The sequence below is a fragment of the Lissotriton helveticus genome, chromosome 3_1 (assembly GCF_964261635.1).
Source record: "Lissotriton helveticus chromosome 3_1, aLisHel1.1, whole genome shotgun sequence".
NCBI classification, from domain to species: domain Eukaryota; kingdom Metazoa; phylum Chordata; class Amphibia; order Caudata; family Salamandridae; genus Lissotriton; species Lissotriton helveticus.
The window spans coordinates 186,681,651-186,709,433 of NC_136061.1; the positions used below are offsets into that span (position 1 = coordinate 186,681,651).

Genomic DNA, 27,783 nt, shown 5'->3' on the forward strand with positions numbered 1-27,783 from the left:
ACAGTAAAGAAATTGGAGAGTCCCTTAGGTTTCAACTCTGTCTTTATCAGTTCTTCGACGTATAGATCCATCGCCTGTTTGCCTTCTGACTCCGGAAGTCCAATGATGCACACATTATTGCGCAGTGCGCGCCCTTCCTGATCGTCGAGCTAGTCAGCTAGGGCTGCATTCTCTTTCTTAAGTTGAGATACTTCCGTTTGTAATCCCGACGTATCTGTTACCAGGGATTTCGCCACGATTTCAACCTCTTTTACCCTGTCAGCCATTTTATGAAGATCTGCGCGCAGGAGTGAGACATCTGTTGAAATCGTGCCAATCGTAGCTTGCACATTCGTTAAAGCTGCCATTACATCCTCCAAAGTGATCTTTTTCGGTCCCTCCCCGTCTTGGTTCTTGCTCGCGGACAGTCGCCCTTCTGAGTGTGTCCCAGAGATTTTCTCGAAGGCATATTTTTCCAGCTTGGATTGGGCGCTGTTGCCTCTAGGACCCCTATTCGCCATGGTCCGTCTTATGTGGAGTAGGTGTCACTCCGCGTATGGGCTCGGGTTCACTGTGCTCCTATGTCGTAGGGGAGGTTTGTGTGGCAAGGTTGCATATGCGGGCCAGTCACTTGGCAGTTCTTTGTGTCCCGTTGTTACCCAGTGGTGTAGCGATATAATGGCGGCGGGAGGATAGGCGTTGTGTCCCCCAGTGCAAATGCGTCAGCTGGGCACTTTCGCAAGCTTCAATGCACCACTGCGTTCGCCGGTCTTTCTTCTCTTTGTGTGTTGTGGGCAGGGGAAGCAGCCACAGTTGGTCTAATGCCCGCTACAGTTCAGGTATCTGGGCAAACTTTCTACGGAGCTTTACACCACTCCCCTCCCTGTTTGGGCCACCGGAGACAGCCGCCACGCAACCAATACCCGTTGCTTGGATCGTCTTTGGGCCTTGTGGGGTGCCTAATAGCCTCCGCAGGCACTGCCTCCAAAAGCGCTGAGATAGCGCTGCCTCCCGTATCCGCAGCCGCAGGCCGTCTTTCTGCTTGCAATGGGTGAGGCAATGGGAGCCGCTGCACCAGTACGGCCGCCGGGGCCTTCCTCCGCGACACACAGCTATTCGCAGGATCGGGGGGGGGGAACAAAAAAGATCACTGCTTCCTACCCCCGGCCTTGAGTGTTCGGATCGGCCTCCTCTCCTCCCGCGTACCACAGTCCGGTCTTCTCTTTGTCCCCCACGGGAGGAGCCTGCACCTCCGTTAGTGCGTGTGTGCCGGACAAGAGGCCAGTTCCCCGTCTCAGTGGCAGCCCGGTTGTCTTCTCCAAAGATTATTGCGCGTTGATAAGGTGCGCCCTTCCTCCGGTATATGGGTGACTGTCACTGGTAACTCCCGCGGTCGTCCAACGTTCGGGCACACAGGTCCTCCGGGCGCTACCCGGGTGTTCCGCACCTGATGTCGGCGTTGATGGCTACTTGAGCGCCCGGTCTCAACCGGAAGGTAGGCCGCTCTGACACCGGCGATGATTGTCGGACTTCCCGGCCACAGATCTGAACCGGAGTTCCAACGGCTGGTACCGCTGGATCGCGGGACCTGGCTCCAGCACTTGGGGGTCTGATGAACTGCGGATAAGTGAACGGATAGTCGGAAGGCCTGTGTCGTTCCCGGAGCTCTTAGGCTAAGCGGCCATCTTAGCCGGCTGTAAGCCACGCCCCCCGAATACAAATATTTTTGAGCAGATTGAGTGACTTCAAAAGTGACTAATGGCCAACTTTTTCTCGTGAAAATTTCGGAAAAGGCTGTGCGCTTGGAAAGGAGTGTAATCGCGCTTCCCCTACAGTTGAATCTACGAACACGTGAAACCAGGGTGGGTCACGTTTGCCCAGGTTGCACGCAAGCGACTCAAAACATACAAATTTGATCAGAATCAAAAGGAAGAAGAAATTGGTGTGCACTGTATCTCTTTTATAGATTTACATACATGCCAACATTTCAAACTGGGAAGAGGGAGATTTGGAAAAAAACCCAAATTGGTGGAGTGTATTTTCTTCTTTGGCTTATATTACAGCAGTGGCAAGTTTGGGTGGGGGGCATGTAAAACAATGCCATTATTTGTTTAAAAAATCGGGAGTCTCCTGTCTAGGTCGGGTCTATTGGCATGTCTGGGGTCTCTACTGATTTGCGATAACGTTGGGTCTCTGTCTTGAGTAGCGCAATGGATGACAAGCATTTGCAATGCACTGGGTCTCGCATTTGTGAGAGTTAGTGCTATTGGTGCTATAAATGACAATGTATTTTACCTATGTATTTTGGTTTGGAGTGTAGTGGGTGTATGAACAGAGATGCAGCTACAGCACTGTGTAGAGGACTTAGAATGAGGAATTACCACTGTGACCAGAGAAGCAGCTGCAGCACTGTCTAGAGGATTTAGAATGAGGAATTATAGACGGGACCAGAGAAGCAGCTAGCAACACTGGTTAGAGGACTTAGAATGAGGAAACACCATTGGGACAGAGACAGTTGCAGCACTGCTTAGAGGACTTAAAATGGGGGAGTTACTGACAGGACCAAAGAAGCAGCTGCAGGTAAATTACTTAATCTCCCGGCATTTGAAAAAAAAAATTCCCCCAAAAATATTGTGTATTTGTGTAATGTAACCGGTGCTTATGTAGATACCACTGGATCAAGTTTGCACTAAATAAAACTGAAAAAGTCATCCGTACACTTTAATTCAGCATCTCTCCTCACAGCCCGAGAACCATATTTTGTTATGTTTCAAGTTACTTCTATGTAACATTAATTTTTTAGCTTGTGGATATTCTAGATTCATGCTGTTCACCCACCTCCACTAAATATGAATACAGGAAAGCAGGTCCAAACGCCCTCTCAAAATGCATTCGACACAAATATATTTATAAAAGGTGCACGCAGACAAAAACATAAATGGAAATCTTAAAAATGTAGAATGATACTTCAAAGGAGGATGAGGTGCACAGAGGTATATGTGCAGCCCTGTGTGTGGGGCTGGTAAGCCTTGAAGGTCACTTAACCCGTCTTTGAGCTCGGATTGCCACTGCCATGGCTACATAGAAACTTGATCAGCAGCTGGAGCTGCGCAGCCTCCTGCTGCCCCACCCCTTCTGCCACCAGCTCTGATCGTGTGGCATGACTTGTCTGCCGACTCTTACACCCCGCCCACACAGTGCATCGGGGTTATGCATTGGGGCTAGACTTGTCCAGCTGACGGGGGAAGAAGAAGTCTTCCAGGTGAAACTAATTGTTCCTTGCGCAAAAATAAAACAGCACAGCAATTAAGAAATACGCACTCCTTAGAACAATAACTACAACTATAAGTGTCAGATGCGCACTATTAACAAAGCCCATCAGGACTGCAATGTCACATGCGGCATCAAAGTCCATCACTGATTAATCAACTCACCTAAATACCCAAATGCCCTGTTTACACCATTCACTAAGAGCCTTTAAGGAAGAGGCCTTCGCTGCCTGGAGGAGCTGGAAGGGACAATAGAGATGTGAAGTGAATAACCAAGCAGCTGTTGGACACAAGGGGGGAGGCTGGACAGGATTAGGCTGAGAGAGAAGGGCAAATTCAGCACCTTGCTACCAAGCCCTCCTTCCCGCACTTGAAATCCCTCACTTCACATGTGGCAGCCGAGGAAGGCACATTCCATTGGGGGATAGGGTGTGGCAAAACCTCAGAGCGGCCCGCTCTGACAAAATTGTAATTCGGGAACCACATTGGGGTCTTGGCGTTGGCTTAACGCCCTGCGAATCTGGGCAAATCACTTTATCTCATGTGGCTACAAAAATGAATGTGTCCTTGTGTAACAGAACAACTATAGCTAAATATTGTTTAATAGAATTGATTTGCACTTTCCTGAAACCAGTGCCACGTGAGCTGCTTCATAGCAATATGGGATTGGGCGGGGGATTAATATTAAAGCAACATGGAGAGGGCCAGTAGAAAGTAAAAGGAACATGGAGAACGTGAGGGAAGGCAATAGCGACAAACAATTTGCACTGAGCTGAGGTGTTACTTAGAGCTGAGTAATGGGCGCGGCATGCTCCATGGTAGCTACAGCGGGAGAGAGCGAAGCCTCAACCCAGCAGGTAGCCAGGAAGGAGGCTGTGTCTGCGCAGCCGCTGCAGCACTTATGGAGCCTGCAAGGGTGAGTCCCCTGAGCTACCAATGTTGTCCTACCACCAGAGAAGTGGGACCCTCAGCATGGACAGTTTCGGGGGCCGCCCACTCTGCCCTGTCAGCGGCATGGGCTCCTGCACTGCCCTGTAAACACACACACTGTAAAAAAAAAATTGCTTTAAAAAAGAAGGCATGTAGACGCTCTGCTGAGGAAGGGAAGAAAAGTAGAGGAAGCGCAGCAACCGCAGGTTGGTGGGGGTGAAGAGTCATGACAGAGACGGGCGTCAAGCTAAAAAACACGAACCGAGCATAAAGCATGCCACTGAAGTGTTAGTTAGAGGTTAGTGATGGGCACGGCAGGCTCCATGGTAGCACCCGGCAGATAAGTGGGCGCCGTGTTGATTAAAGAAAATCCAGCACGAGCCTGCTGAAGCGGCTGACATGTTCCCGGCATTTCTCCCCCGCAGCCTCTTAGGAGGTGTAGTGAAATACAGGCAGTGGGAAGGCAAGCTTCACCAGAAGTGTTAGAAAATACAGCACAAGCCTGCTGAAGCCGCCGACATGTACCCGGCGTTTCTCCCCCGCAGCCTCTTAGGAGGTGTAGTGAAATCCCCCCAGCGGGAAGGCAAGCTTCACCAGAAGTGTTAGTTAGAGGTTAGTGATGGGCACAGCAGGCTCCATGGTAGCACCCAGCAGATAAGTGGGCGCCGTGTTGATTAAAGAAAAAACGGCATGCAGTCCGGTTTAAGGCACAGACCCAAAAAGGTGGTATACAAATGTTAGAGGCAGGACCTCATTAAAATAGCAACGGTAGCAGATATAGCAGGTTACAAGGTGGTCACAACGAGCATTGTAACAAGCACATCAGATGCACGAACAGCAGCCATGTTAAGAGTGTGCCTGCACCAGAGACACGGGGCCAACGCGGGCATCCATCTTCCCCGTTGATACCTGGGGTCGGACCTAGCTGCTGCATGGTCATGTGCTTTGCCGATAGAATGCCTCCCCGCCTCGATGGAGAGCAAGGAAAACATGGAGCCGATATGTCAGAAAGGGTCTGAATAAAGTGCTTAACTGTTACGTTTGAATGCGCGAGCTAGGAATAACAATAAAGTTGCACATGAGCGCGTTCCAGGTTGCACAACTTACAAAACAAGCATTTGTTATGGTTAAAGGAGTAGTGCGGCATTGCGGACAAAAACAGTAGTTAGGCGCCGCTGCTTACGGACAACGCAGAAGTCAGTATCCCATCATCAGAAGGGCAAATTCAGCACCTCGCTACCAAGCCCTCCTTCCCGCACTTGAAACCCCTCACTTCACATGTGGCAGCCGAGGAAGGCACATTCCATTGGGGGACAGGATGTGGCACAACCTCAGAGCGGCCCGCTCTGCCAAAATTGTAATTCGGGAACCACATTGGGGTCTTGCCGTTGGCTTAACGCCCTGCGATTCTGGGCAAATCACTTTATCTCATGTGGCTACAAAAATGAATGTGTCCTTGTGTAACAGAACAACTATAGCTAAATATTATTTAATAGAATTGATTTGCACTTTCCTGAAACCAGTGTCACGTGAGCTGCTGCATAGCAATATGGGATTGGGCGGGGGATTAATATTAAAGCAACATGGAGAGGGCCAGTAGAAAGTAAAAGGAACATGGAGAACGTGAGGGAAGGCAATAGCGACAAACAATTTGCACTGAGCTGAGGTGTTACTTAGAGCTGAGTAATGGGCGCGGCATGCTCCATGGTAGCTACAGCGGGAGAGAGCGAAGCCCCAACTCAGCAGGTAGCGAGGAAGGAGGCTGTGTCTGCGCAGCCGCTGCAGCACTTATGGAGCCTGCAAGGGTGAGTCCCCTGAGCTACCAATGCTGTCCTACCACCAGAGAAGTGGGACCCTCAGCATGGACAGTGTCGGGGCCGCCCACTCTGCCCTGTCAGCGGCATGGGCTCCTGCACTGTCCTGTAAACACACACTCCGTAACTAAAAAAAAAAAAAAGAAATTGCTTTAAAAAAGAAGGCATGTAGACGCTCTGCTGAGAAAGGGGAGAAAAGTAGAGGAAGCGCAGCAACCGCAGGTTGGTGGGGGTGAAGAGTCATGACAGAGACGGGCGCCAAGCTAAAAAACACGAACAGAGCATAAAGCGTGCCACTTAAATGTTAGTTAGAGGTTAGTGATGGGCACGGCAGGCTCCATGGTAGCACCCGGCAGATAAGTAGGCGCCGTGTTGATTAAATAAAATCCAGCACGAGCCTGCTGAAGCGGCTGACATGTTCCCGCCATTTCTCCCCCGCAGCCTTTTAGGAGGTGTAGTGAAATACAGGCAGCGGGAAGGCAAGCTTCACCAGAAGTGTTAGAAAATACAGCACAAGCCTGCTGAAGCCGCCGACATTTACCCAGCGTTTCTCCCCCGCAGTCTCTTAGGAGGTGTAGTGAAATCCCCCCAGCGGGAAAGCAAGCTTCACCAGAAGTGTTAGTTAGAGGTTAGTGATGGGCACAGCAGGCTCCATGGTAGCACCCAGCAGATAAGTGGGCGCCGTGTTGATTAAAGAAAAAACGGCATGCAGTCCGGTTTAAGGCACAGACCCAAAAAGGTGGTATACAAATGTTAGAGGCAGGACCTCATTAGAGTAGCAATGGTAGCAGATATAGCAGGTTACAAGGTGGTCACAACGAGCATTGTAACAAGCACATCAGATGCACGAACAGCAGCCATGTTAAGAGTGTGCCTGCACCAGAGACATGGGGCCAACACGGACGTCCATCTTCCCCGTTGATACCTGGGGTCGGACCTAGCTGCTGCATGGTCATGTGCTTTGCCGATAGAATGCCTCCCCGCCTCGATGGAGAGCAAGGAAAACATGGAGCCGATATGTCAGAAAGGCTCTGAATAAAGAGCTTAACTGTTCCGTTTGAATGCGCGGCTAGGAATAACAATAAAGTTGCACATGAGCGCGTTCCAGGTTGCACAACTTACAAAACAAGCATTTGTTATGGTTAAAGGAGTAGTGCGGCATTGCGGACGAAAACAGTAGTTAGGAGCCGCTGCTTCCGGACAACGCAGAAGTCAGTATCCCATCATCAGCCAGTGAAAGCCAAGCTAACTGGAGCTCTGCTAAACTTAAACAAATGGCAAGCAGCAACAGACATGACCCGGCAATAGGCGGAGCTTCACCCAATATACTGATTACTTGATGCCATGTAGAGGCAGCGCATGCGCTGCCCTATACGAGACCTAAAAAAACGATGGGTTGCAAAGCTATTCAGAGTGACTGCCTACGGTGACTATTTGCAAGCAAATGTTGTATTTGATGAAAAGTACCTGAACAGTATCCGATTCGAGATGTATTTGAATAGTTAACATCGAATGGTTCTCCACTAATAACCGTTAAGGAAAGTGGTGGATTTTATTCTACACAAGATAACACGTAGTTGCAATATTTCAGACACATTCGCAGTGCAGAGTTCTCCTCACAAAACCGATTTCCATACTGCAATACTACAAATGCTTCTCCCGGTGATTTTTGGAACAGACGTGGATGAAAAAAATAGACATAAAAAGGCCAACGGTGTTACTGTTAACATATTTTATTAATGCATACATTGAAGATTCTTCAGAGTTTGGAGTGCTGGTCACAAGATACCGTGCCTTTGTGAAAATACATTTGAATTAATACAGCCGAAGAGGCGGAGCTTACTGAGATAATGAGTAAAAATAAATAATGCGATCTTGTGAGCCGCGCCTCTCGTAACTCCCACTACAAAAACTCCAGGCGCGGTCTAGTGTCTAGGAAAGAAACACAGAAGGCGTGCGCGCGCACAGCAACATCAAAGCGGGCGCGCGCCCCTCGTCCCCTCCCTCCCGTGTAGTAACGTGGCGGAAGAGCCTGGCTTCACGCACAGAAAGAACATGGAGGGGGCGGCGCTCGTAGTTGTGTCGGTCCTGCTCGGACTCTTGGTGCTAGCGGCGCTGCTGGCGTTGGTGACCGCTGGCGGCAGAAAGACGCAGGGAGATGAGCAGATGACCGGCGCGGGCGGCACAGAGAGTAAGCATCATCATTCCTAAGGCAAAGCGGAAGCAGGCGACAGCGGCGCGCTACACTCTGCGTGCAAATCTATGGCACTGGCCGAGCGACGCTCTACAGAGTGTTAGCTGAAGTCAACTTAACTGTAGGGCAAGACCACAGTGCCGCCAGGCGCTTGTCGACGGTACCGCAGGGATTTCCAGAGTCTGCAACGTGTGCATTGAAAAATGGATTTTGAACATTGTTCTGTTCCATCAGCACGCGGATCAAAGGGCACTGAAGCCTTACACTGAGTACCTTAAGGGATACTTGGTTAACCATAGCCTTTATATATGGCTAGCCGACGCTGCACGTTACAAAGCGGAAGTAATGTAAAACATTTGGTTTGCCTGGCACGCACAACCTCAAGTACACACAATGGGCATTACCTAATATAGCTTGACCCTATGTGTGTGAAAGGGAATGGGGTGTTATTAACTTCATTAAAAATAGGTCACCTGTGTATTATATTCTGCGTGTCCCGATATTTTGCGAGTTACATATTTTTCTTCTCGAAAAGTTAATTTAATGAGATCTGAGGGCGGGCTTCAGAAGCTTGTAAACAGCACCCTCTTAATAAACAGTTCTTGGTTACCTTATTAAAATAAATCGAAAACTGCAGTTATTACAGAGTAAAGTATTTGCCATTTATTTGAGTCCTAGCCTTCATGTCTTTGTCAATCTTGGTTTATTGCGAAAGTTTGAACCCAGTGCTTATAAATGAGTACAAGTTAGTTTTTTTTTAAAGTATGGGAGATTCCTTGCTTTTGTGTGAATTTGGTGGCTAATTGCAGCTTAGATGCGTGCATTTGTTGAGGGCTGGCTGTCGTTTTCACGCTAAGCGTTCGCCTCTTTCCTTTTTGGGGCGAAACGGGTATTGGTATGTTTGTCATCTAAGTACGGGAAAGGTCGATGTAGACATAATCTGCATACCAAAACTTGATTACAATTTGCACAGCCTTTAAACACTTCATTGTACACTGCAGTACTTGCTTTTGCGAGCCGAGGATTCATTTTTATGAGAATCATAACTGCTGTAACAGGCGCCGTTTATCCTTGTTCAAAGTTCATTGTGTTGACTCTGGTGTACTAGTTAGTAGATAGATGCAGAGATGTTTGAGACTGAAGAGTTTTTTAAGTAAAGGAAGAGGAGGAAAGCTAGTGTACTGGTATAGTAAGCCCATTACCTCCTCGTCCTGTCTTCCTCGCCACAGTAAAATACATATGAGCCTCCGGCTCCACACAGAACTCCAAGTAAATTAAAAGAGCAGCGCTCTAGTCTCCCCTCCCTCCTCCAATATGGCCCCAGAGGCTTCCTCCAATCACATAAAAGGACACATAACAAGCAGCCCAGCCTGTTCTTTTTTTCTGCACTTCTCCGAGTGCTGTGTTTTCCCTGCTGGTCAGGTGAGTGGGCCGGGGTTCCTGCTTTAGCGGTTCCCCTTGCCCTGTGGTATCTAGTTGGGGGATGTTTGTTGGTATTTGCATGCGTTAATTTGTCATTTACTTTGCCTTCGTTTTGCTGATTGTCTTGTTTCCCCCTTCTTCTGCCTGGTTGCCTCGCGTCCTGCTTAAGCGGACTGGAGTGGCTTCTCTGTATACGGCTGGTGTTGGTTATAATTGGGCGGGACGCCTTGTGTCCTGTATGCCGTTTTTTCGTTCCCGGCCGCGCGTCCTGCTGAGCGGACGTTGCACGGCCGGGTGCGTGTTCTCTGGGAGCCGGGTGCTACAGTTGAATTTTACCGGTCTGCGGGCTTACCTGATGCCGGTCTCCGCGCCGGCGTGTTTCATGCCTCTTCGTGTTTCCTGCGGAGCGGGAGCCGCATTATGGGGTTCATTGGGCTCGGCGCGCTGCAGTCTATGCCTCGTTTCTACTGCGGCGCGCGGCTCTTCCGGCTGCTTTTGTGGCCTTCGGCTTCGGTCCAGGTGGAGTTGGTTGGGTTGCTTAGCAACCTGGGGTCCTACTTTACCGGGCCTGTTCTTCGTTTTTGCCTGTGTTTGTTTTTCTTACACGAGGCTGGCTTTCATGGATCTTTCATCTGGCATGGGTGATCCTGCTCCTTTGGACGTGGCTTCCGGTTCGGGGGTGCATGTTCCCTCTATGGAACTTTTGCAGCAGATGATTAATACTGCTGTTTCTGCTGCTTTGCAGGGTCATGTGCCTGTCCCTCCTCCTAAAAAGGCGAGGGTTGATGGCGCTGCTGCTGATGCTGATTCTGAGAATGAAGAGGCGGTTGATGTCAGGGGTCGCTTTGTACAAGGTGCCGACCTGAAGGAGGTGCTGGGTCACATTCGCGAAAACTTGGTGTTCCCTGCTTCCGTGCTGCCTCTGGAGGACGATCTGTTTTCGCAATATCGTCGTCCTGAACCTGATTCTTTGCCTCTCCATTCCTCTGTTTTGATGGTCCTGGAGAATGAATGGAAGGATGTGGACAAAGGTTCCTTTCCTCGTTTCTTGAGTAAGAGGTACCCTCTTCAGGATTTTGGGGTGAAATACCCTGCCTCCGTGAAGGTTGACTCTTTGTTGGCGAGCATGTCTTCGCATGGATCCTTTGTCTCGGAGGACTCTTCTCCTGCTGACCCGGTTGACCGTAAGGTGGATGGTGCTGTGAAACGCACTGGAAGGCTGATGCTGCCCAGAAAAACTTGCTTATGAAAATCCCTTTTTCGGGGGTTAAACTTTTTGGTTCCTCTCTTGACGACATGGTGAAGAAGACGGCGGAGGACCGTAAACTGCTTGCTCCTGACCGTCCTGGCAGGTTCCGTGCCTTTGGTTCTCAGCGGTCTTTTGGTACCTCGAAGAGGGGTCGGGCAGGTCAGCCCTTTCGTGGACGGGGGCGTGGCCGGGGTGCTCCCTCCTTTGATAAGTCCCGGAGCTTCTGCCTCCTCCGCTCCCGCTTCCAAATCATGACTGGATCGCTCCTGGTGTGGGTCCGGTTGGGGGTCGGCTCACTTGCTTCCTGGACTCTTGGCGGGCGACTGTGTCGGACCAATGGGTGCTTCAGGTGATCTCGGAGGGTTTGCGCATTGGATTTGCCCAGACACCCCCAGACTGTTTCAGGGCCACTCCTTGCCCGAGAGATCCGGTGAAACGATTGGCGCTTTTGGACGGCATTGCGTCCCTGTTGGTCAAGAAGGCGATCGTTCCGGTGCCCAGCGATCAGTTGGGGCAAGGGGTGTATTCGATACTTTTCCTAGTGTCCAAGCGCACCGGGGATCTTCGGCCGGTGATGGACCTGAAGTGGGTGAATACTTTCATCCCTCACCAACGGTTCAAGATGGTTTCCCTTCCCTTGATCCTTCCTCTGATCTCTCAAGGGGATTTCCTTGCATCGCTGGACCTGAAGGATGCTTACCTTCGTGTTCCTCTTCATCCAGACTTTCGGAAGTTTTTCCGGTTTTGTGTGCAAGGTCTTCATTACCAATTCCAGGTATTGCCTTTTGGGCTCTGCTCTGCTCCCCGGATCTTTACTAAGGTTCTGGCTCCTCTTATTGGACATTTGCATGGAGAGGGAGTTAGTGTTTTTCCTTATCTGGACGACATTCTAATTTCTGCTTCTTCTCTTCCTAAGGCGGAGTTGCATGTCCAGAAGGTGTGCCATGTCCTGGAGCATCATGGGTTCCTCGTGAATGTACCGAAGTCCTCCCTGGTTCCAGCTCAAGAATTGACTTTCATTGGGGCTCTGTTCAAGACTCAGTTGGGGATGGTGTTCCTGCCCCCTCCCCGTGTTTTGTCCCTGATGTCTGCTGTTCGTTCCCTGTTGGTGGGGGTTTCTCATCCTGTGAGCCTGTGGTTGCGAGTTCAGGGTCTGATGTCGGCTTCCTTGTTGACGGTGCCGTGGGCTCGCCTCCATATGTACCCGGTGGTGTCCCACATTTTATCGCATTGGGACCCCTGTTCCCTCGATATGGATGTTCTGGTTCCTATGTCGGTGGAGGTTCGGGTGGTCCTGGGTTGGTGGTTGGACGTGGGTCATCTGTCCAAGGGCCGCCCTTTTCTGATTGTTCCCACCCGCGTGGTCACTACCGATGCCAGCCTGCAGGGATGGGGTGCTACTCTAGGAGTTTCGGCGACTCAAGGGATTTGGCCTCAGTCGGTTTTGTCGTGTTCCTCCAACTACAAGGAACTGAAGGCCGTCCTTCTGGGTCTGTTGGACTTCTCGGATCTTGTTCGGGGTCACCACGTGCAGATCCGGACGGACAATCAGGTTGTGATGTCTTATGTGAACCATCAAGGGGGGTGCAGGGTTCGCTCCCTCAGTTGCCTGGCTCGTCGGATTGGTTCTTGGGCGGAGGTGCATCTGGAGTCCCTGTCTGCCATCTACCTGCCTGGTGCGGAGAACACTGTGGCGGATTGTCTGAGCCGGGTGTTTCCTTCCATGGGGTCCTTGTCTCTCACGAGGTGGATGTTCAGGAGGTTGCGGGTGATGTTTGGTTGTCCGATTGTGGACCTGTTTGCCTCCCGGGACAATGCCCAGACCCGTTGTTTTTGCACGATTATGCCTTGCCAGGATGCCTGGAGGGTGGACGCCCTTTCGTTCCCTTGGCCGGAGGGTCTGCTGTATGCATTTCCCCCTGTTCCCCTGCTTCCAGCTGTTACAGAAGATCAAGAGGGAGGGGTCGTTGGTGCTTCTGATTGCTCCTTGTTGGCGGCGGCGCCCTTGGTTTCCCCTTCTGAAGGAATTGGCTGTGTCTCCGGGGTGGCCCTTGCCGTTCGTGCCGTACCCTCTGATGGGTCCTCTTCTTCCTCTGCCTGTGTTCCGTTCCCTGGGTCTGCGGGCCTGGCTCTTGAGAGGGAGTCTCTGATACGTGAGGGTTGTTCGGTGGCTGTGGCTGGTGTCATTCAACAGTCCCGGAGGCCTTCTACGCTTAAGTCTTACGCCAAGCATTGGGATCATTTTGCTTCTTGGTGTGTTGTTCATGGGCTGACGTTGGTTTCTTTGGATCCGGCTCGCATTCTGGACTTTCTGAACGATGGGTTTGTGTTGGGATTGGCCATTTCGACCCTTCGGGCTCAGTGGGCCGCCATTCGGGCTTTTCATGTCCTGCCTTTGGTTTCCATTTATCCGTTGGTTGCTCGACTTTTTAAGTCTCTTTCTTTCCAGCGACCACGTCCTATCATGTGTCCTCCTCCTTGGGACCTTCCTTTGGTTTTGCGTTCCTTGCAATTGGCTCCTTTCGAGCCTTTGGAGTCTGTGGACCTGAAGTTTTTGACTCTCAAGGTGGTGTTTCTGGTGGCGATTGCCTCTGCCAGGCGTGTGGGGGAGTTGGGGGCTTTCCTTCGTTCTGCCCCGTTTTTGTTGGTTTTGGCGGACCGTGTGGTCTTGCGCCCTCATCCCACTTTTGTTCCTAAAGTGAATTCTTTTTTTCACCGGTCTGCCGAGGTGGTTCTTCCGGTTCTGTGTCCTGATCCCTCCTCGGCTGAAGAGTCCCTTTTGCACCTCTTGGATGTTCGGCGTGCCTTGCTGATTTACATATCTCGCACTTCTCCCTTTTGTAAGGTTGACTGCTTGTTTGTTAATTATGGTTTGTCGCGTCGGGGTATGAAGCCCTCCCTGTCCACGATCAGTCGGTGGATTAAGGAAGCCATTCTTTTGGCTTATGCTTCGGTCTCGGTGGTTCCGTCTCTTCCTATTCAGGGTCGTTCCACCAGGTCGGTTGCTGTATCCTGGGCTTCTTTCAAAGGGGTGTCTATGGAGGATGTTTGCAGGGCTGCTACGTGGTCTTCTCCGCATACCTTCATGTCCCATTACCGCCTCCAGATTGGGGGTGGGGGTTCTGTTTCGTTTGCCTCTTCTGTTTTGACTGCTGGGGTGCCTTAAGAGGTTGTCCATTTTTTGGGTTGTTGGCCTCTGTTTATTAAACATGTGTTTCGCTGCACTGATGATGTGGTTTGTTTTCCTTACATGAAGCTGATTGCTTTGGTATCGGCTCATATGTATTTTACTGTGGCGAGGAAGACAGGACGAGGAGGTAATGCCCCGGTTACTTACCGGTAATCTTCATTACTCCGAGTCCATGTCTTCCTCGCCACAGTATAGTTTCCCTTCCCTCCCGGCCCTGGTGGTGGCTTCATGTCTGCGGCTTGGTTTTTTCAAGCTGGGCTGCTTGTTATGTGTCCTTTTATGTGATTGGAGGAAGCCTCTGGGGCCATATTGGAGGAGGGAGGGGAGACTAGAGCGCTGCTCTTTTAATTTACTTGGAGTTCTGTGTGGAGCCGGAGGCTCATATGTATTTTACTGTGGCGAGGAAGACATGGACTCGGAGTAATGAAGATTACCGGTAAGTAACCGGGGCATTGTCCAAGTGTAAAGTTCCATTGGAGTGCTTGAAGTCCGTAAAATATGGGCTGAAGTGCCTCTTTTGAACTGCTGTAGGCCACCAAGGTTTGCATGCCACTTTCTTGCTCCAAGATCCATCAGTTCCGTTTTTTGGCCTAATGTTGTTATAAGGGGTGAATCCCCATAGTCCTGTGCCAGATTCAGTTTACCTTTCTTATTTATTAAGTGGAACATAGTAGGAGGATCACTGCTGCTGCTAAGTGATATCCTGGTTTCCAAATGACAGAGAGCTGGGAAGTAAAGTAACGATTTACGGTGTCAAATCACATTGCAAACTATGGCAAAGGGAGAGTTACATACAGTAAGTGATTATTTTTAAGTCAAAATATAGCAGCTCAGTTGCTATCGCTGAGTGATGTCCAGCAATTCCCTTACAGATTGATCAAACTAAACAATTGTAATGTTTCCTAAAACATGCACATTTTTTAGTTTACTCTGTGATAGCAATTTGTATATTTTTCCAATTTTAAAATTTGTTAAACGTTCTGCTACAGCAACCTAACATCAAAATATGATTTGTTACAACAACTCCATATCAATGATTAGTTTGAGAATACAAGGCATTTATTGAATTATAAGGTATTGAGGGGTCTGTTATAGTAGCTGCGGGCGTCTACCTCACTTAATGATCACCCAATTTGCAAAGTCTTTCTTATCTTTTTATTTTGTTTTAGGCAATTTATACTGAACTCGATTACCAAATGCCTTGCAGTAGATTTCTGAAGCTGTAGTGTTTATATCCATGCCGACTTCTTTATATATTTAGTGGTATAGTACTGAGGAAGGGTACAGACTTGACCACACCACAGCAATATCACCCACTTCACGTCATGTATACACTTAACTAGTAAGTGTGACTTCTGCCCATATCTTTATATATTTAGTGGTATAGTACTGAGGAAGGGTACAGACTTGACCACACCACAGCAATATCACCCACTTCACGTCATGTATACACTTAACTAGTAAGTGTGACTTCTGCCCATATATCTCAACTTATAATATTAAGAACTTCAATTGATAAAAGCAAGTACATTTGCAAGTTCTGTTCAAATTGTTCTATGAATGAGGTGATATTCTCTCATGGTATGCGTATTTCACTTTAGTTGAAAGTGAATTGTTCTGTGCTGCTGGGAAAGTTCTGCTAGTCAGAAAGTTTATTCATTTCACTTGTCTCCTTCGGGATCATAGCTGTGTGTATCCTTGGGGTCGGGCTGAAAGCTATTCTGGTCACATTTTTAGTTTCCCTTTAGAGCAATGAAGTCCTTAAAGTAAGATGTGCTTTCCCACATTGTGCAGAAGTTTACAGGCAGGGAACACACTTGTGCTAGTAGCAAAGAGGCTACTAGTCTACTGCTTCAGCGTGGCGAAGCAACACTAAAGAATAAACAACTGTGGCAACAATCCACATACCAAAGGATCTCCATTTTCTGCTGGTCAGCTCACACTATATTTGTTCTTGCTTAGCTGTCAGTTGTCGGAGATCTTTTGTGCACAATACCAATTGTATCAGTGTGCTTTTATTTAGCCCATTGTTGACTACTGATTGACTTTCTCGTCAGTCTCATTTGCTTCCATTTTATATTACGACATTCCTTCATCTTATGTTTGTCTCTGCCCTGGAGGGTACCTTCTTTACCATCCTTTTGATTTTTTTAGGGCTCGCCTGCTGATGCGCTTCAGCGCATAGCTGGCGAAGCTCTATAGGGGCTTATCCAGTGTTTATCCACTGGCGATTCCACTGGCGATTCCTTCAAGTGCATGTGCTTTTTAGGTCATTGCGCTTGCGCAAGCCCTAAAAAGCGCGTGCACAATGCCACCAGCCGCCTGCCTGCCTGCCTCGCATTACCACATCAAAGGCAGCCCTCCGAGCGTATTTCTCACCCCCTAATTATTCACGGCCGGCCGGCAGGCACATCAAAGGCTGCTGCTGCCGTGACTCGCATTTCTCCTCCCTCCTCCCCTATCACTGCCCAGGCCGGCCGTACTTTCTCTTTACAAGGGCCCCCATTCCTGAATCACTTGAAATCTCTCCACATTATTTGCATTTTGTTAATTAAAAAAATTAACTTCAACACAGCGTTGCACATTTTTCTCGACTTCGGAAGGATGAGTCCCAATCTCATTTGTACAAAGTGTTGTAATGGGATTATTGGAGAGTTAGAGAAACGTGCTCACAAGTTACATTTTTATGCATATCATCTGAGTAAATAAACAATAGCATGGTGCCGTTTGCGTCCTTGACTTGATCTGGTTTTTATTTTTATTTTGCTATTATTCTCACAAAGGCTAAGAAGGTCTGCCTACTTTAGTATTAAGTGCTATACGTCGCATAAGCAACAGCTAACCATTCACTCACCCACGCAACGCCACTCACCCATGCAACGCCACTCACCCACGCAACGCCACTCACCCACGCAACGCCACTCACCCACGCAACGCCACTCACCCACGCAACACCACTCACACACGCAACGCCACTCACACACGCAACGCCACTCACACACGCAACGCCACTCACACACGCAACGCCACTCACGCAACGCAACGCCACACACGCAACGCCACACACACACGCAACGCCACACACACATGCAACGCCACACACACATGCAACGCCACTCACACATGCAACGCCACTCACACATGCAACGCCACTCACACATGCAACGCCACTCAACCACGCAACGCCACTCACACACGCAACGCCACTCAACCACGCAACGCCACTCACCCACGCAACGCCACTCAGCCACGCAACGCCACTCACCCACGCAACGCCACTCACCCACGCAACGCCACTCAGCCACGCAACGCCACTCAGCCACGCAACGCCACTCAGCCACGCAACGCCACTCAGCCACGCAACGCCACTCAGCCACGCAACGCCACTCAGCCACGCAACGCCACTCACACACGCAACGCCACTCACACACGCAACGCCACTCACACACGCAACGCCACTCACACACGCAACGCCACACACACACGCAACGCCACACACACACGCAACGCCACACACACACGCAACGCCACACACACACGCAACGCCACACACACACGCAACGCCACTCACACACGCAACGCCACTCACACATGCAACGCCACTCACACATGCAACGCCACTCACACATGCAACGCCACTCACACATGCAACGCCACTCACACATGCAACGCCACTCACACATGCAACGCCACTCACACATGCAACGCCACTCACACACGCAACGCCACTCACACATGCAACGCCACTCACACACGCAACGCCACTCACACACGCAACGCCACTCACACACGCAACGCCACTCACACACGCAACGCCACTCACACACGCAACGCCACTCACACACGCAACGCCACTCAGCCACGCAACGCCACTCAGCCACGCAACGCCACTCAGCCACGCAACGCCACTCAGCCACGCAACGCCACTCAGCCACGCAACGCCACTCAGCCACGCAACGCCACTCAGCCACGCAACGCCACTCACACACGCAACGCCACTCACACACGCAACGCCACTCACACACGCAACGCCACTCACACACGCAACGCCACTCACCCACGCAACGCCACTCACCCACGCAACGCCACTCACCCACGCAACGCCACTCACCCACGCAACGCCACTCACCCACGCAACGCCACTCACCCACGCAACGCCACTCACACACGCAACGCCACACACACACGCAACGCCACACACACACGCAACGCCACACACACACGCAACGCCACACACACACGCAACGCCACTCATCCATATGCAAAACGAAAAATGTCAAACTCTTCTATTGCGAGACCTATTGCATTTTCAATGCTTGTTTTTTTTTGTTAACAGACTTTATTCAGTTACAACTGATGCATTCGGATGGATGCTCGTAGAAAACAGTATACATATAATGTTGAAGTACTTAACACCATGCACATGTATGATTACACAGTCTTTGGAGTTACTTCTCCGTTGGTGTCTCTGCCTTCGACAGTGCTCCTGAGGTCATCCATCAAAACAACATTTCCAGGAAATTTGCACTCTTCATCTCTACCTAGAGAGTCAAAACCTTACATCTCCATGCTAGATCGTATTCTTAACTATCCCAACAGTCAATGGGTTAACAAATCACCACCTACCCCCGTCAGACAAGTCGCTCTATCCGTTTCTCTTCTGAGCTGTGAAGTATGCGTAGTTACAGGACATTCAGGACCACCGTACCAGGAAGCAGACAACCACTCTAGGGTGAGCCTCTATGCCGAACTCGCTGCTCAACCTCCTAGCTGCTCACTCAAGAAAGGCGATGTTTCAGTCTATAAGTACAAGGCTCCCCCTCCCCCACTCCCTCCCCACCCCCAGGGGGGTCGGCCGGTGTCGTCATCTGTCAGACTCTTGAGCAATTCCACTATAGTCACCCATGCCCTAGCCGTGTCCAACAATTTGTCATTGGTTCTCTGGGCCATTTGTAGTCTAAAAATCCCCTCGCAGTCAGCCCACTTTATAAATTCTCGCATCCACCGTGCAGCATTAGGTGCAGCAACCATCCTTCCAATGGCTGATAATTTCTCTCTTAGCTAGGACTAACCCCAAGTCTATGATTTTACTGGTAACTTTATTACGGGCAGTATGGGGGAACCAGTGTATCAAATAAAATCCCGGGGTCCGCTAAATATCCCTATCCGTTATTTCACCTAGTTTGGTCGTTACCTCACCCCGAAACCCGTGCAGAAGTGGGCATTCCCAGAGCATGTGTAAAAATGCAGCGTTTTCTAGTTTGCATCGTGGGCAGGCTGTTTGTGATCCGAAGAATTCATTAATTTTGTGTGGGGTGAGATACGCTCTATGGAACACATAAAACTGTATTAGTTGAAATCTCGCATTTCTAGAACATTTCCACGCCCGTTCCATCAGCGCCTCCCACGGCTTCTCCCCTTCAGGGATCCCACGGTCCATTTCCCATTTAACACGCAGACTCTCCAGAGGAGATCTGACCTCCTGCGTAGTTCGCCTATGCAGGCAGGAAACGGCTTTGATAGGCCCTGCTGAAGAGACCACATATTGGCTAGAGAGAGAGTTCGGCGGTTCCACCATCCCCTTCTTCCAGTGCTTACGGATGGATGCTGTCAATGCCGCATGCAAGAGAAAGTCATGCTTGGGTAATTCGTATCTTTCTAAAAAATCCTGGAAGGTTATGAGGGTGCCATCCTCATAGAGGTCTCCAATAGTGGAGATCCCCACATCACCCCAGTCTCGTAATCTCTGCCAATCCCCCCCCATGTGTCAACGCCTCGCAGACTCTCAATGGGATCTCAGGGGTATATTGGGGGGGCCGTCTTAGCCCTCCTATTGGCTCGATTCCAGCATTGTCGCACCACCCACAGTTCCCATGGCATCTCTCTTTCACTTAAAGGGAGCCAGAGAACAGTCCGAGAAAGCTGGTGGAGGTCTGGGTCCATGCCCCCTTGGTCCTCACCCGTACGCAGTCTCCTTGCCATCCACTTTGTAAACCATTGGAATTGGGCGGCTGCATGGTAATAGGCCTCAAAATCCTGGGTTGCAACCCCCCCCCCCGGGGTATCCTTAAAGGTAGTGAGCCAAAATAGTAAAGTAGTCGAGGCAGGGCTACCATCTTTAGCAGCGCCACCCTCCCCGCTACTGAAAGTGGAAGGGTCTCCCAAAATTCAAAATCGCTCCTGGTGGTTCTTAATGCTCTTCTATATTACCTTCAAACAAGTAAGAGGGGTCATGATAGATCCGAACTCCTAGGTAAGTCAAACATCTGCCTTCCCACCTCACGTCTAGCCCATTTGGAGGTTTGCTTCTACCCCCCTGGCCAGGGAAAGGCATATCTTATTCCAGTTGACTCTGAGTCCCGCCACCCGCCCCAGTCTGGACAGCAGTTCTCGGGCACCCTGTAACTCATCAGCAGCGTTGGCGAGGAAAATTGGAAGATTTTCTGCGTACAGAGCAATGTAGTGGGCCTGGCCCACCCCATCTATCGCCCTAATCTTGCATGAACTGCCAGCGGTTCTATTGCCAGAGCGAACAGTAGAGGAGACAGCGGGCATCCCTGTCTCGTACCCCTGCCCACTCCGCAGGCCTCTGAAAGTATTCCCCCGTGCGAACCCTGGCAGTCGAGAGGTTGTACAGAATTCTCATCCAAGCCACAAACCCCTCGCCCAGTCCAAATGCTCGCAGGACTCTAAACAGGTATGGCCACTCAAGACTATCGAAGGCCTTTTCAATGTCAATCGATAAGATGTACGCCTCCTCTCCCCCCTTGCTGAACTGTGCACCAGTTGACACAGCCGACGTATATTCATAGCTGTATTTCGGGAGGGAATAAATCCGGCCTGGTCCATATGCACAAGTGTAGTCATGTGGGTCATCAAACGGCTGGCTTGAATGCTACTCAATATCTTGTATTCTAAATTAAGCATAGCGAGGGGGCGATAGGCGGCGCGGTCCCACACTGGTTTATCCGGCATGAGGAGTGGTATAATAATCGCCTCTCTAGTCGAGCAAGGTAGACAGCCAACCTGTTTTGATCTGTTGTAGAGGGCTAACAGGTAGGGAGCCAACAGATCTACGTATGTGGCATAAAACTCTCAGTAGCCCATCGGTGCCAGGGGTTTTGTTTCTGGCCATACGCTTTATGGCTCCCCTGATCTCTCCTATCTCCACAGCCCGGCCTAAGACCTCTGCAGCCTCTGCCTCAACTTGCGGCAGTTCTATATCCTGGAATCCTTCCTCCTCCAATACTCTAGGGTCTAATTGACTTTGATATAGAGTAGTATAATATTCCAGAAACTGTGCATTGCTAGCCTGCTGCCCGTAGTGCGTTTTTTCCATCACCACCTCGCAGCTCTAAAATCGGTGTCCCTCTACGCGCAGGGTTGGCCAGCCAGGCCAGCAGCGTCCCGGATTTGTCCCTCTCAGCATGTGCCCGCGCCGCATACGGCCTATAATCGAAACATCTCAAACGTTCCACTTGAGCCACTAATTCTTCCCTGGCCGTCATAAAATCCTCCTGTCTGTCTTCCCGTTCCGGCCTATCCCTTTCCACGTCTCTGAGCTGTTGTTCCGCCTTCTGTACATCATTCTGCAGGTTTCTACGTACTCCCACCGCTTCCCCCAATACAGCGACCCCTTATCACTACCTTAAATGCTTCCCACTCATTGTGTAAGCTAGTGGCCATGTTAGTGTTGTTCTGAAAGTACTCCTCTATAGGAGTACCCACTGTGGTTCTAAAGACATGGTCTTCCAATGTCTCCAGACGGAGACGCCAACCGGAAATAGCAGACCTAATTCGAACCCAATTCATCGATATTAGCAGGGGATTGTGATCAGATATCGTCCTGGCTAAGTACTCACTCAGTGTGACCTCTATATGAACCTCTGGGGAACAAAGAATTGAGTCCAGTCGAACATGCAGCTCTTGTAGAGCTGAAAAATAAGAGTAGTCTCGTTCTCCCGGGTACTGGGCCCTCCAAGTGTCCGTCAGTCCCCAGTGCCGTTGCCAGTCTCGTCGGATTTCTGCTATTCTATGTGTGGGAGCGGCAGGGAGTGGTGGATGGGAGCTGTCCAGGGCCACCTCAGTAATGCAATTAAAATCTCCCCCCAAAGCACAGGTCCCGTCAAAACCGCTGCCAATTTCTGCGATAGCTGTGCAAAGAAAGCAGGTTGGTCGACATGTAATATCCCAGCCATGAAGGCGCCCCACCACCACCACCACAAATCGGCCCACTAGGTCTATAAACTGCTGGACACATTGAAACGGCACCCCCGCACGTAGCCACACTAAGGTCTCTCTCGAAAAGGCCGAATATGTAGTATAAAACACTTATCCCCTCCAACGGCATTGTAGTGTCGCCCCCTCCACCTTCGTTAGGTGGGTTTCTTGTAGTATTGCAATTTGCACTCCTCTCCTTGCCAGGTAAGCATGTATTTTGTTCTGCCGGCTCATAGTGTGCCCCTGACATTTCAGATCATAACTTTGATTCCTACGGAGGTACCCATGATTCCGACTCTAGACTCTGACCCCAGAGATCTCCCGTAGAGACATGTCTGACCCCTTCCCACTTACCCCAAACTATAACCTTTACCCAACTCCAACACCCCAGGACAGGCACACAAGAACAGGCCCCCATACAAAGTAAGTCAATCATACAAAAAGCCTTAAAAAGGAGGAGGTGCGTGGCTCACATCCGTTGGTCCCAAAACCCTCCCCCCGGCCCTCCCTCCGTTATAGCTAATTCTCCCAGTGGGACCCCATGATACATTCAAGTTCCCCCTCATTGTATCGGTTGAGTCTCTAGTCCCAGGAGTCATAACGGGCATCCTACCATCTTTTCTGCTTACTCCCTGCAGACCGATCATCCAAACATCCCATCCGCTGTCTGGAGAGTAACGTCTGGAAGTTCAGTATCGGAGAGCCCCTGGGCACTGCTCGATCTCTCCCCTCCGCCTCTCTTGTTGTCGGTGTCGTTGATAGTCGGACTGACTTCGCCATGACTAATGGCTGCCACTGCTAGGACTGCTCTGTCTTGTTCCCGACGGCGACCAGCAGGAGTGATGGGCCTCTATAGCGGCGATGTGGTGGTCAGCCGTCCTCGGGGCGAGTTCGATTGTGGCGAGCGTGTGTCAGTGCTGTATCGAGTCTCCAACCAGTCCCAAGCAGCCTGCGGGGTGAGAAAGAAGTGCGTTCCCGCCTCTGCGAGCCGGGAACAGCATTGCATAGGGAGGCGGAGCTGGCGCAACCTCTGTTTAACAGCCAGGAAGGAGGATCTTTGTTGTTGTACTTCCCTAGTATAGTCTGGGAATATCATCATTTTACTGTTCCCAATCCGTAGATTACGTTGCTCCTGGGTTCTTTGTAGTATGAAGTCTCGATCTCAATAGTGCAGCAACCGCACCACCATTGGGCGGGGCCCCAGGTTTAGGTGGGCGAGCCGGGACCCTGTGCGCCCGCTCCAGCGCATAGAACGGGGATAGCCCCTCCGGTGCCACCTCTGTTTTCAGCCAGGTTTCCAGGTACTGGACCGCATCCGCTCCCTCCTCTCGCTCCGGAATGCCTACGATGCTGAGATTATTTCTTCTTGAGCCCTCATCTCCAGCACCGTGACCCTATTTACCACTTCTTTCAGGGAGTCTTGTAGGGCGGCGACCGTATCCGGTATGTCTTTCATGTTAGTCTCATTGGTCGCTACTCTCTCTTTAATTTTTCAGTGGTCGTCTTTCAAGAGGGCGAGATCCGAACCAATGGCGTCCATCCTCGCCTCAAGCGCCTCTTGCGACGATATAATGGCCAGCATGATATCCCGGGTTGCTCAGCCCCTCTCCCCCCAGTTACGTGGTCATCATCATCATCAGTGTGCTGTTCCGATTCGTCCATCCGCACGACCTCGTATCCCTTTTTCTGGACACCCTGCCCATCTTGCGATCTGTTGGCAAAAGTAGAAGTCTGTGTAAGGAAGTTCCGTGGGCCCCGCTCTCACCAGTCCAGCGGATATGCTGCTGTACTCCTGCATAGGCAATGGCGTCAAAACGGTTTCGAAAGTCTGCGTGCCAGTTGGTCCCAATCTGTAGAAACCCAGGAAATTGCCCCAAATGACTCAGGCATGTGGGGGGTGGACCATCCAGAACAAAGGTCCCCTCCCCCCTAGAGGTACAAGAATTAGGTAGGCCTGCTGTTTTATCTCTGTGGCGCTTTTTTTCACCCGGTTCTGGATTCAGTCCTCCTTGCCTGCTGCAGTGCTGTGTGTTATGCACAGCTCAAATATTATATTATAATGCGCTTCTAGGGGGGGTTTATATCTCGTACACCCCTCAGCGGGTAGGCCCACCTCTCAGTGATCCAAAGCGCAGGGCATCCGTATTTTGTACAGCGCTGCCATCCAATCTGGTCCCCACAGTCGGCCCCCACTCCACTCCCTCACATATCCCTGTACCAAAGCACGGGTCAATGAAGTCTTGCCCAGTGCCCACAAGCACCCACCTTATGGTGTGCCACACGTGTGGACAGCTAGGCTCTGGCCAGTTGGGACTCCCTGGGTGTTTCTGGCTGTATGTTGCTCTTGCCTCTGTTTGCCTGCACCATCACCTAATATCGCTCCTCTATCCCTATAAGTCCAGGCTAGTTTTCTATCTCCTGGCCTGTAGCGTGCTCTTCACGCCTTTTGTGCCACAGCTTCCCCATGCAGCCGGCCTCCCGCAGCACTAATTCCTGGGATCTCGCACCTCACCTCGGTGCCAAAGCGACAGGGCGTCGACCAACCGTCAAGCCAGGCCTGGTATAGCTCAGGCTCACCTCAAGATGCGGTCTGTGTAGGAGATGCAGCACGGAGCTTAACGGCACGGCACGGCCTAGACAGCTTCTCTCATACCGCCATCTTAGGGTCAGGCAGCATCGGGCGGGCAGGCAGGTGACTCATGATTGCTCCCGCCACCTCTTAGCTTCCCCGATCAGCGGGTCTTCAGGCGAGTCGCGGGTGTCAATCTGCCAGCCAGATTACTGCCAGAAAGCGCCCCGGGGTCATTTGCCGTCCCTATCTTCAGGCATCTACAACTCCAGTCTGTGCCGCCATTTTGATTCCTGTCCTGACGGGCTGCTGCTGGGAAGAAAATCCAGATTTTCTCTGTTATCCTCAGGGGTCGAAAAATGTACTCGCCCGCTCGCAAATGCGAGTGAATTTCTTGAAGGTCGAGTCAGTTTCAAGGCCTACTTGAACGGCCTGGCGAGTGCTATCTGGCACTGCAGTATCAGGCAAAGGCTCTAGGGGGCAGCATTACAATGGCAGCAACGACGGCATTAAAGAATCAAGTGCGCGCGGTGTAGGCTGTAGGGGGCAGCATGCATGCACGCACCACCTAACTTAGTGGTGGTGGTGTGGTGCGCTGCCTATTGTTTCTGTGGGTCCCAGGGCCGTCAATCTGGTAGCGCGCGAAAGCTCTACCAATGACGGCCCTGGCCTGCCCCCGCGCGCTGTGCTGCTTAAAGTGTAACAGTGACGCAGCACGCCACCACGCGCTGTCTTCGGCGGAGTCGGGACGGACTGCAGGGCGATATGGAGGGGAGTCGTTTTTTTAATGTATGGTTTAATGCAGGCCTTCTTAAATCATGACTGCTCGGTGTCGTCTAAAATCACACATCCGTGTTAGGCCTAATGCACAAGGTGTATGAGGAGTAAAAAGGAGATACCGTTGGGAGCCTGACGTTCTGCCCTCACCAAATGTTTGCATTCTGCATGGAAACATTAAGGATTGCATTATTTATTATGTTGGGCTAGATTCGAGTTTTAATACGAGGGAGTTGAGTCATATCAAAAAGTGGGTCACACAACACAGCTTACTGAGTCCTCCGACCTGAGCAGAGGAGGAAATTAATGAAAAGAGATGCAGGAAAAAAGAAACGTAAGAGAATTCAAACAACTGAAAACACATTGTTGTGAGAAAGTGGCGATGTAAATGTCGAAAGGAACAACCACAAACACTGCGGATGTTTGTAGTGTCAGGTGCTCTCGAGTTGATCATGCACTTGCTTGGTGTTCAGCTGTGTTAAGATTAAAGGAGGTAAATGAGTAACATACTTGTTCGGAGTTTTATAATTGCTTGGGTTTGCATTACATCATTTGAAAGAAGTTGGTTTCTGTGATTTTGAAGATGTTGTGATTTTAGAAAACATGAGTTACATTACCTGTGATTGTCCAAAGTGTAGAATAGTTTGTCCATTTCACAGTGATCCCTTTGGAGGTAATCTCATGGGAGCGTTTCTTCCATTTCATTTGCATGTGACCAACTTTTGCCCCCCCCTCCTCACTGATGTTTTTATTGAACCTGCTCTATGACAAGTATCAGACGAATTATGTCTATATCTGGTTCTTAGATACTTGGTGCGGCATCTTGAGGAAGGCTTTGTGAATGAGTATAATGAGATACTGAAACAGCTTTACTGTTCATAAAATATTGTCGAACCTTTCATGTAAGTGGGCGCACCAATTGCACCAGAAAATAGGATGTCAAAATAGGATGTCATGCATGCCACGTGAGTGGGTGAGGGAGAGCGACTGTAATTTTATTTTATTTTGTCTTTATTTCCACAATAATACTGGGTAGATTATATTTTGCTATGGGATCTTGTGCTCAAATTAGGTTTTGGTTGGGGTAACTAAATGTATTTTCTCTGATGCACATCATTTCTGCATCGTTCACAGGGCATGCTTAATAAGGATTGTTGCATTAGTCTGTGCAATTTGTTTACAGTGCGTGCGGCGCCCATTTAAACTGTTTAAAAAAGGTTTGCTTGCCTTTTCCCGGATGAAGCGTCAGCATAGTTTGATGTGGCTGTTTGTGTTGCAGCGTAGGGTTTCTATACTTGCACTTTAAACGTCCGGACTTCTGTCAGTGCAAGCCTTCACAAATAAAGTTGAGGACTGTAAAAGGTGTGCCATGAGTCCCTACCTGATCATGGCTTTGGCAGCACCTGGACATCCTAAGATGTCCAGGTTGCATTCTGTGTTGAAAACGTAAATGCAGGGTCAGGGACTGTGAGTTAGCCGAAACCAAACTGAAGTGGGTTGTTTAAGTTGTTGGTTGGGATGTAGTGAGTGAGTCATTTGAATTCAAGCCTTTCAAGAGTGTTTTTTTTCTTTTTATCAGTGTGGACCGAGAGAGGCGATAAAGTTGAAAGAACAGATCAGCTGCTATGTAAATGTATTTATGTAATATGTAAATGTATTTAGCGCAAACGTTGCCTGAAGAGGTTGGAGCACTTCACAAAAAAATGCATTTGAAAATCCGTCAGCATTAGCGTGATGTATCCTTTCATGTGCCACCATAACACAGAATAACATTCATTCTGCGCCTATAACCTCCGTCGTGCAATTTTGAAGCGGCCTAATTACTGGAGTCGTACTTTTTGGCAACTTCAAGTGACAGCAAAGTAATTACTACCACTCACTGGCCGTAGCTAATTTTTGATACCTTAAAGAGAGCCCCTTTCACTTGAATCTGTCAGGAGAATCGGTTATCTGAAGGTACAAAGGAAATAAATTAAATGTCTTCCCAGAGCTTAATACTGCTTATGCAAGTTGCAGTACAACATTGTGCGGTGAATGTACTATGCTGTAATTTGTGAATATTTGTATGTTTCCCTCACCTTAATTGCTTGATTTTGCTTGCAAGAAAGTGTCACTCATAAGGTGCGGATTGTGCAGATTGTGTGACAGTGCCAGCCTGATATGTTGTCAT

At 50.0% G+C, this 27,783-nt stretch overlaps 1 protein-coding gene across 1 annotated transcript in view; it reads left to right on the forward strand.

Annotated features, from left to right (window-relative positions):
* Positions 1–7,885: 7,885 nt before the first annotated feature.
* Positions 7,886–27,783, forward strand: part of TBL2 (transducin beta like 2) — a 139,153-nt gene continuing 119,255 nt past the window's right edge. Inside the window, exon 1 of the mRNA XM_078679573.1 lies at positions 7,886–8,183. Coding sequence (XP_078535699.1) covers positions 8,048–8,183 — 136 coding nt within the window. The 5' untranslated portion in view covers positions 7,886–8,047. The remainder of the gene's footprint in view (positions 8,184–27,783) is intronic.